The following is a 10,004-nucleotide window of genomic DNA, read 5'->3' on the forward strand; positions in this document are numbered from 1 at the left end:
TGTTCTGCGTCACTGTCCTATCACAGGTTGTAAATTGGAAAAAGAATGATGTTTGTACTAAAAACCTTTTGCCATCAACAAATGCAAAAAAAACTAAAATGAAAATCACTCCAAACAGCTAGCAAACAACAGATAAGTAAAGTAACATTTCAGTAACATCGAAACAACCACTATCAAATTCTCATTATCATTGTTTAATGATGGTCTTTCATACCATGCCATAGAAAATACAGCCAATCATACAGGAAAGCCGTTGTATATTTGACGGTATTCAACCCAACCCCCCCGGGGGAGCACTCCCCTATATGGCCTATACAGAGACGTGCCGCTGGATAGGGTATGGTTTTTGACTCCTCCAGATGGCCCTGAACAGGGTATATAATTTCAAACTCCTCTGTCCTTAACAGGGCCTGAACCTGTCCTAGACAGGGTATGGCTGCAAGACTGTCGTCGAGTATTTACATTATTTTAGCTTTCTCTGCAACAAAAAGCATATTTTTATTTGCTGGGATCGGTGTTCACATACCAATGCATCGAACATCACTAAAATAGGGTCTTAAAATAGGGGGTGTTGTCCTACACAGGGTAGGTATTCTAAGTTTTTATTGTCCTAAACAGGGTCAGGGTTTCAAACTCCCAGCAACACCCCTATACCCAGACATAGGTCAAGTACCCCTCCCCCCTCCCGGCAACCCAATCTTCCCGACGGGCGCTGCGATCTTATTCTCGATGAAATTTAGTAAGCGTATTTTCTATGGCATGGTATAAAATAGTTACACAACACTTTTCTTGTGGTATACTAGTTATGAAATATTCCACTTTTCACTTGCAATTTCTTGGTATACACACTCACCTAAAGGTTTGTGTGCAAGTGACTCGTGGGATATTCCATAGTGTATACCACTCAAAAGCATTGCATAACTAGTATGTAATAAGGAGCCAAATCATATTAAATAGATTTAGGCAAGTCTAAAAGTGGAGCTCCCCAGTTATTTACTTTGCCCTTCTTGAAATTCTGAATTTACTGACCATTAACAGAAACAATACAGCACTTGAGCCAGCGATCCAATGCAAACCATTACATGTTCAGCGGTAAACTTCAAAAAAAAAAAACATTCAACCTCAATGAGTTCTATATCTGAGCCTGGGATATGTTCATGTTATACTGGTCAGCAGATACCTTGTTTTGACAGCTCTCAATTGACCATAACATGGATATCCAATATCAAAGATGTAAGCTCTCATTAACATTAAGAAACTATTTTTGGAGAATGGTGGCCATGTTGGGGCAACATCGCTAGGGGGCCCGCAAACCATGCCGCTAGCCATGATGACCATGAAAAACCAAAAGAATGGTTCGGTTAATTTTCTATGGGTATGGGGCTCTGCTCTGCTGCACTTTGGGCCGCTGGGAGCTCCGCTAACATTACATAACTTTTATTTTGCTTGCTTGCTTAGACATAATTGCATTTTAAATTTGCAAGTCATGACCATTTTGTAATGTTGTTTGGCACTTTTTTATATCTGTATTGTTGCTTCTTTTTGGGCAGTGTTTTTTTTGCTCATCTGTATTTACCCAGTGAGCCTTATGGGTGGCAACATACCAACATTGATAACCATGGCAACACAGCAGTATCCAATCAGAAATCATGCAACTTTTACTCTCTTTTCTTTGGGTTCATAACCCTCGTCTCCAATACTATCATTTCCAGTCACTTCTTTCTGATGATCATTGTCCTTACTTGCTTCAACCATTGCCTTGTTGATATTCTCTGCCTTCTCACTGGCAAATGATGGCAGCAGTTTACCTGAAATAACAGATCTTTCTGTGCCTTTTCTGGCCTCAGCATGGAACAGAACAGCTCTACAGTTCTTGGTAATGGCTGCTTTTGATTGTTCCTCCTTGAAATTAAACAAGAGCCCCAGATTAACTATATCATAGGGTCCACGAAAGTCAAGCTCATGCCCTGCTCCACTGGATATAACGATGTGTTTTCCTTTTGTTTTAGCAACAAGCTCAATGGCAGTGGCTAATAGCTGTGTTCTCTCAGTCGTGCCCCCAAACGCAGTCGAATAATTAATTTCGAAATGTACTCCCCGTTCGACGGCTTCGTGAACTGCCGGGAACTTAATGTAAAATGGCAGGCGACTGCTCATGTCCAGAGAAATTATGTCCATTTCTAGCGATTTACATGCTTGCCGGTAAAGCTTTTCTGTAGTCGGTTGAACGGCTAAAATATCAAAAGACTGCACTGCTTCGCTGGATAGTTGATGTACTTGGTTTTGGTCGTCTAGTATAACAGTTATTCGCGAATAAAACTTTAACCTTGGGTTCTTCTTCTTCATGTCTTGGATCGCTGGGAAAACATTCCAGTCCAAGGGAGTTAGGATAGCCCTGTCCTCCTTCTTTTTCTTCTTCCCTTTTTCCGTCTCATTCTTGAATGTGTGGGTTTTGCAAATCGCAATAGTCTCAAATCCCAGTTTGACAGCTTTAAACACAAGTTTTTCAGTCGCACGTGGGTCGTTCAGGAAAGGAACGTTTAGATCCGCAAAAGCCGCCATATTGGAAATGAGTAACCGCTGACCGGCTTATTTTGTGAAATGTCAACACAATAGTTTCCAAGCCTTTCCTCGGACAGAAACTTATGAAGTCGGAAGTCGGTGTCCAATCAATAAAAAGAGGGATAATATGTATTTCTAGCAAACGTAGATCTGGACGAATGAGTCTCGGTCGATAAAATTTTATCATTTTCTAACATGAAACTGCCGCTATAGAAAAGAAAGTGTAAAACTACATTAGATGAGAAAATGTATGCGTACCGAACGTTTAACCAATCAGAATAGTCGGTTCAGTTGATCTGGACTACGTGCGGAACAGATCGCAGAAAGGACACTATTTTTAATTTTAATATCCAGTACACGCCTAGAATGGCATTGCATTATCTCCTTTCCTTTCGAGGTCATAATATTCATCTCTTGCATCAAAGGAATATATTTCTTTTTTTACTATTTTATTTGAACATCTGTTTGCGCATAAAAAATTTTCTTTCATAGTTCTTATTGGGTACTTAAAACTTGTCAGTGTTGAACGTGACATTCTCTCATGTCCAATGTGTTCAGCTTGACCAGGTTTGATATCCAACTATAACAGCATCAGGCGAGGCTAGCAGTTAAGCTTACAACAACGTAAAGGCATTTGCGAAATCATTATCGTGTTCAGTACTAAAATAAGCACAAAGAAAAACATGAAGAACCAGATCCTGTTTGCCAACATCTTACTTCTCTTTGGCTCGGGTAAAGTACAAGCTATACTTTTACATAATCATTTTTATTGTTGTGCGTTTTGAATCTCTGCCTACGAAAACGATTTTGGGAGAAGTACGTTGTCCATTCATGGCTAGGGGACCAGAAACTTAATCTAATGTATTGGTCAGAAAAGAGCAGAAGGAACAAGCTAATTAACCTGGCTTATGTTTTGTATTATGAAAACTAGAAGTATACTATCTTTCAGTCTCTCTCTACTGGTGTAAAACGCTGAATAACTAAAAGAATTTGTAAAGAAAATAACACCGAAAATACGCCTAAAACGACCCAATAATTAGCGGGTGACCACAGCGCAGCAAAAAAAACATATACCGTAAAAGCTCTAGGTCTATTAAGCCCCAGGAGAGCTTATTTCTTTTTAAGATCTTTTTTAGCGGGGGGGGGGGGGGGGGGGGCTAATAGAGGTTGGTTTATTACAAACAAGAGGGTATATTTCAAATCATTATGGTAATAAGTTAGGATAAAAATGGACGAAATAAAGTGTACATTTTAATATTTTCGTGCAGTTTGGTAACATATTTTCAAAAAATAGCAACAATTCCCTATGTAAGGAAGGCTTATTAAAAATTTAGAGGGGCCGGTTAATAAGCTTTTACGGTGTCCCGCAATAACAAATATTCTCATGTATTGACACATGCACAGGTGTATTGTCAAGAGTGTTGGAGAAGAGAGATTCAGGTAATGCAAGATCTTAAAAAAATCTAAATGTTTAGTTGTTTATAGTGGTCATGCACTTAGAACATATATCTTCGAGGTAGCTAGTTTACAGGCATGCCACTGAAACAGAGGAAACAAATATTTTAAATGAACATATCATAGTTAAAAATCCCAACTAGCAGGAGGAAGACCAGTTGGCTCTATACAAAGCATGACCGAGGATTTGAACTCGAGAGAACCGAGAACAAAATATTTTTTTGTGATCTTTGGGTGGGGGGAGGGGAGGCGCGTTAGCCATTATCCCAATTATTTTGAGGGCAGTTATTTCTTATCCTTAAAATTACCACAGCTGTTATCCCTGTTATTTTGTTACACCTGATTGCGATAACATTGTCATATTAAAAAGAAAGATGAAAAAAGCAAAATAGGAATTAATTAGCTTAATCATAGTTGGCAGCATTCACAGGAAATTCACGTATATTAATTGTGCAAGAAGGGGTGTATTTTGAGGAGTTTGGAGACCGTTTTCTCGCGCAAATTTCAAACATATCCGTCGTTTTAATGCCAATAACTTAACAAATTTTTTTCTTTTTTTCTTTGACAACGTTATTGCAATTAGGTGTATACCTTATCACTATAATTGTTCAAAACATTTATCTCTTATCCCTAAATAATTTTTTTAAAAAAATTCCTTATCCCTAAAACCTCTAGATTAGGGCCTGACTATCGATCAATGACTATCTTTTTCCCACAGGCGTATATTTTCTTTTTTTCTCATACCGGGTTTCTCATAGTTAAAAACTCATAATAAAGCATCATTTAACCCTGTTCAGTACTGTCATCCGGCAGAGCTAGGTGGGGCTTATATCAGGGGGGGGGGGGGGGGGAGCTTATAATCGGATGTACTTTTTTGTTTCCAGGAAGATGGGCCTATAACCGGGGGGGGCTTATAACCGGAATTTTACGGTATACGGATATTCGCCTTGCAACTACAATGATTATCATAATTTTAGCCAAATTTCGTTTTACTTCTAGATGATTTCTGTGAGACCAACGCAGCTGGAGTTCACCCCAATCCTGATGACTGCGAGGGCTTCATAATGTGTGATATGGCTGGTAATACACACGAGATGGATTGTCCCGAGGGACTGAGATTTAATCCCGCACTGCTCGTCTGTGATTGGCCACACAACGTTGAGTGCGAGGATGGCAGTGGGGAGGTTTCTGGGGACTGAGCCGAGCCCTTATTGAAGACCTACACAAATGGACAATTCATCAAATGATAATTACAAAGAACCTAAGCAAATTGCAATTTTATGAGATGTTGTTCATTACATTGTATGGATTCAGGAATTAAAGAAATGAGCTAAAAGCAGCCTTACATGTTTGCTGTCTTTACATATTATGTGCGGTTTTGATCCCTTATACCAGCCAGACAGTCAAAAACATACTCTCCTTCTTGGCGAAATCATTTAAAATACGCGGGTGTAGTTTCGATCCTGCTCGCCATTATCATTTCTGGGGATCTTTATCCCTCCCCCTCCCTATTGATGCTACCTTCGTCATCCGTTCTAACCTGATATTCTGCTTGTTACAATTTTCTAATCCTAGAGATGATGGGACAAAGATGGAACGAAAACCGTAGCCTGCGAGCAGGCACTCTCTTTGGCAACAAAAACGCTTCGGCGGGAGCAACGACGCGAGCGAAGCAGGCTTCGAAGAGCGAACATACTATCTGGTTCATACAAGCCCGGTGTACAAGCTCTGATCTGTTGAAACTCCAGAAACGTCCTTTGATGGCCCATGGCACATCTATCTTTATTACACTTTATACCCTCTTATACCTCCGAGGACTCAACCGCACACCCCGGTACGCATTGATTTAATCCTTTAGGAACTAATCAATAAGTACAGCTGTAACACAACCTTGATGCACGCTAGCCATTCTTTACCCTAAATCTCATAAATGGCCCCTCTTCAAGGGCAAGTCTAGAGGGACCCGGCAAATGCTGAGCGAACATCAATGCAGACTCGCTCGTTCATGGCTATTCGTTTGCCGGGAGCTTAAGCTTGCTAACGATTATGCAGCTGGGGTCCAGGCAGTGCATAATGCTTCGTAATTCTAAAGAGAATTTATAGTCTATTCACACAAGTTTAGCTTCCTTCGTTTAAAATTTTATTTGCACGGAAAACGAAAGCCCTTTTCCTTCTTTAATTTTCAGCTTTTCCTCTCTAATCTCTCCTCGATTTTGAAAATATCCCCCCCCCCCCCCCCCTTCACCCTTGACACCGAGAAGATAATATATGAACCCTTTTTAGTAAGTATAACTGAAATCATTTTCTCCTATTCCCCCCCCCCCCCCCCCCCCGCTAAACAACAACAAAGAGCCTTAGCACACAACAAACTCATGTATTTTTATTTTCTACTGAAGGGTTTGTAGGGGCAGTCCCTGATTCATTAAACGTTAATTTCTATCTATTGAAAAACACAGTCTATGAGTGCAAAACGTTACTCACGAGGACGATCCGGATCCCACGTTAAAAACAGCCGACTTCTTTACGCGCTTTAAACGGTTTGCTACAATACAGAATTCACGACGATAAAAGTTGAAAGCTAACATGTAAGATACCCATGCAAGAAATCTAAAACTAAAACACCTTGGACTTGCACGTTTTTGTTAATAGTGACATGAAGAACTTCTGACGCCGAATCCTAGAAGTCCTTTGGACGAATCTTCATCTCAGACCTCTTCATTAGGTAACTGTCCCAATAATTTTTACTGGGATATAGACCATTAAGACTTGATCCAAAGCAACTGTTGTACCACCAGGCACCTTTGTATAGCAAGGCACAGTTGCCTGAGTTCTTGTCATTATCGCGATCTTTGGTAGTAAACCCTAAGCCATTATGATATTTGAGTGGATCGCCACCTGGGGCGTTACCTAAAAACGAAACAAAGCTTACATTATATGAAAAAGTAAAGATGGAATGTTACAAGATGGTGATTTAGAGCCCTAGAGCGGCAATAAGAAAATAAGAGCCAGAGTACTTAATATTATGGCCTTTACATGTATAGAATGCAATTGCTATTTTTATTCCCGAATTGATAAAATTCTAATAACGGAGGCTTAATCAGATAAGATCCAACAGAGGAAACCTCACCTGAATAACTTCCAACACTCAGCTGGTATTTTGCCTTTTCATTTCCCACAGAAAATGAGCTGTACTCTGCAAATGCTGTTTTTCCACCCTGGTCTTCCAAGTCAACACGAAGCTTGTTACTGCTGCTTACAGTCAAGCGGTGAATCTTGTCCAGTCCGAGCCAAAACTCGCCGTTCAGATTGCCGAAGCCTCGTTTGTAGTCATCCCATCCACGGTAGAAATCTACAGAGCCGTCAAATCTCTTGTGAAACACCGTCCATCCTCCACCGGCTGTTTTCTGATCACAGAAGACTTCAAATTCTCCCAAACCATCAGGATCGATTTTGTACACTCCACTGATCTTTTTACCAGACTGGTAAACTGCGGCACAGTTTCTGTAAACTGCAATCAAAAAAAGCACATACATTTTTCGGTTGCGAACACTTAATTGAAAGATTGGAGTCTAACAATTATTTAACGTTTTCACGTTATGGGTACTAAACACCAAAAAGTCTGGAACTAGGCGCAAACAAGAAACCTTAGCTTGCCAGATTTACTGAGGAATAGAATGACCGATCTTGACAGCGGACAGGGGAATCGCGCTCGACAAGAAAAGCATTACAATTAAAAGTTTTAACAAGTTCCGTTACAAACCTTTCAATGCCTTGATCTCTTCCTTCAGTTCAGCCAGCTGTTGTTTTACTTCAGAAAACATATTTTCGATTTTCTTCAGGGAGTTTGGTCCGGCGATGAAGTAATTGTTGTTGAAATTATACGGCGAGGTCTCCTTCGCAGCGTCGCCACTTTGTCCTGGTTTCATCGGCAAATTTGAATTTGCAAGTACCGCTATGAAATAACACGACAGGATGGCTTGAAAGAAATATTTCATCGCGGATCGGTGTTTTAGTTTAAACTTGTAATAAAACACAACAATATCAAGAGCTTCAAAGAAGGAATGAATCCCCTAAGACTATACTAAACTGTTGGTTGGATACAAAAATGTCGCTTGAGCCTCAAGGCAAGATTTTTCGCGTCTCGATCTATTTTAGGAGGCACCTAATTTTCGCCAATCACATTACCACACATTTCCTCATAACGTCAATAGTAGCTGTAGTCAACTTCCGTTTCTCTTAAATCCAAACAACATTTGCATTTTACGTTTGGAGGGCAAACTGCTTGGACAAATAGTGATTCAGAAATGTACGTCAATATCGCTGTGCAGAACCCCTTATGTTGCTTTGCAGAACATCCGCAGAGAGCATTTTGATCATTTATTGAAGAATCTATCTCTGCCGCCCGCGTTTAAGTGCCATGATCAGTTTGTCTGCCGATATTGATACTAGCGCAGCACTTGCCCATGTTTTTTTTTATCGTATTTTCTTTACATACGTGCGCAATCATTACAGAAGACGTAAGACGTGACATAAACATACCATCAGAGACAAACTTCAGTATAATAAACTAACACTGTTTGCTTTTAAGCGAAGATCGCAATCTGCGCAAACGTTCGCTCAAACCTCTTGTACGTATGGCGCAAGTTTCAACAGCTATATAGCAGAATTGCAGAACTTTTGCACTGCTGACGGATTAACGCAATACTCCAGTTTCAGTGCGAGGCCTCCAGAAAGGAAACATCGATCATAGAGGTTGAATTCAACGCGGAAAAAGTAAATGAATAAATAAAAAGAAAATGAATAATTTTAGGCGAAATCTCTGTTTTCATGTATTACGTCTCTCGTTAAGTGAAAACGCTTATTGACAACAGAACAGAAATTAGAGTTCGGAGAAATGTGCGAAACGTTCCGTTCATCAACGAACGAACGAGAACGAACGAACGACGAACGAAAGAAAGAACGAACAAAAGAACGAACAAACGAAGGCACAACCTGCGATCAACTTAATTTAACCGCGCTCTTAGGGATGGACCACCATAATTTTTGTCCAACCTCGGGTTGTGCAGGATGTTTTTTTTTTTTGGCTTATTTGATATATTTTCTTTTCTTGTGGCTAGCTTTGCATGACCACCCTTCCTTCCTCTTCCCCCGTTTAAGAAAAAGAAATCGCACTGTCTTAGTTACCCCGACTCCACAGGTCCTAACACCACTTGGCATAATTATACGAGCTCTCTCAATGAATAAACTGCATGAGAAAGCACTCTCTCTTTCATCGTGAGGTCAGTTTTGAACACCCGCGAGCCTCCTTCAGCCACAAGTATTCCAAAATGGATGACGTCCAAAGGGAGATTAGCCTTCTTACGCAGGCTACCACACTTTACGCTAATTGGAGTAAATACCGTAAAGTTCCGGTTATAAGCCCCCCCCCCCCCCCCCCGCTTATAAGCCCTCCCGGTTATAGGCCCATCTAATTGGAAACAAAAAAAATACATCCGGTTATAAGCCCCCGCGGATATAAGCCCCCTCTGCCGGATGACAGTACTGAACAAGGCTAAATGTTGCTTTATTATGTATTTCGATCAACACGCCCGTGGCTCTTTTCGAAACGTTTTTTTTTTCATTCCGCTTGTAGGCCCTCCCGGATATAAGCCCCTCCGCTTATAAGCCCACCCAAAACCCCTTACGAAGTTGTATAAGCCCAGTGCTTATAACCGGAATTCTACGGTATGTGAACTGGAGAATGAGGAGAAATATGGGGTTCTGCATGGGTAACCCAGATCACTGCAAAGGCATCTGTTGTTATATTCACGATAACACATGGTGGGTCACTCATTGTGCATAAAATGCAGACACTAAGTCGAGAGTTCAGGCAATTTATTTAACTCGAGGTTTTACAATGATATTCCGAAATTAGAGCTACATATAACATTTTACACATTCAAAATAAACACAAAAATGTCCTAGCACCACAATTAGAGCAACTTCTA

The 10,004-nt window shown here is 40.4% G+C and overlaps 2 protein-coding genes and 1 pseudogene across 2 annotated transcripts; 1 reads left to right on the top strand and 2 right to left on the bottom strand.

The window, feature by feature from the left end:
- Positions 1 to 713: 713 nt before the first annotated feature.
- On the bottom strand, positions 714 to 2,562 carry LOC144650787 (ribonuclease P protein subunit p30 pseudogene; annotated as a pseudogene).
- A 595-nt stretch (positions 2,563 to 3,157) lies between these two features.
- Positions 3,158 to 5,356, top strand: LOC144650796 (chondroitin proteoglycan-2-like). Its single transcript, XM_078510542.1, has 3 exons — positions 3,158 to 3,294; positions 3,967 to 4,002; positions 5,017 to 5,356. Exons 1-3 carry the CDS (start codon positions 3,246 to 3,248, stop codon positions 5,214 to 5,216), a joined length of 285 nt encoding a protein of 94 aa, XP_078366668.1. The 5' UTR covers positions 3,158 to 3,245; the 3' UTR covers positions 5,217 to 5,356.
- A 1,066-nt stretch (positions 5,357 to 6,422) lies between these two features.
- On the bottom strand, positions 6,423 to 8,085 carry LOC144650804 (ryncolin-1-like). Its single transcript, XM_078510555.1, has 3 exons — positions 7,778 to 8,085; positions 7,145 to 7,525; positions 6,423 to 6,924 (listed from the first exon to the last, which is right to left on the bottom strand). The coding sequence occupies exons 1-3, from the start codon at positions 8,010 to 8,012 to the stop codon at positions 6,695 to 6,697; spliced, it is 846 nt and encodes a 281-aa protein (XP_078366681.1). The 5' UTR covers positions 8,013 to 8,085; the 3' UTR covers positions 6,423 to 6,694.
- Between the last annotated feature and the right edge of the window lie 1,919 nt (positions 8,086 to 10,004).

This window comes from Oculina patagonica, chromosome 1 (genome assembly GCF_052425735.1).
Source record: "Oculina patagonica isolate OP01 chromosome 1, crgOcupat, whole genome shotgun sequence".
Classification (NCBI taxonomy): Eukaryota; Metazoa; Cnidaria; class Anthozoa; order Scleractinia; family Oculinidae; genus Oculina; species Oculina patagonica.

What these genes read in the sequence shown, in the direction of transcription:
- LOC144650804 (XM_078510555.1), bottom strand. Translation starts at nt 8,012, where the DNA reads ATGAAATATTTCTTTCAAGCCATCCTGTCGTGTTATTTCATAGCGGTA. An exon ending in AGAGATCAAGGCATTGAAAG is followed by an intron (nt 7,526 to 7,777) that starts GTTTGTAACGGA and finishes TTTTGATTGCAG; the next exon opens with TTTACAGAAACTGTGCCGCA. An exon ending in GAGTGTTGGAAGTTATTCAG is followed by an intron (nt 6,925 to 7,144) that starts GTGAGGTTTCCT and finishes TTTCGTTTTTAG; the next exon opens with GTAACGCCCCAGGTGGCGAT.
- LOC144650796 (XM_078510542.1), top strand. Translation starts at nt 3,246, where the DNA reads ATGAAGAACCAGATCCTGTTTGCCAACATCTTACTTCTCTTTGGCTCG. An exon ending in CTTACTTCTCTTTGGCTCGG is followed by an intron (nt 3,295 to 3,966) that starts GTAAAGTACAAG and finishes ACACATGCACAG; the next exon opens with GTGTATTGTCAAGAGTGTTG. An exon ending in GTTGGAGAAGAGAGATTCAG is followed by an intron (nt 4,003 to 5,016) that starts GTAATGCAAGAT and finishes TTTTACTTCTAG; the next exon opens with ATGATTTCTGTGAGACCAAC.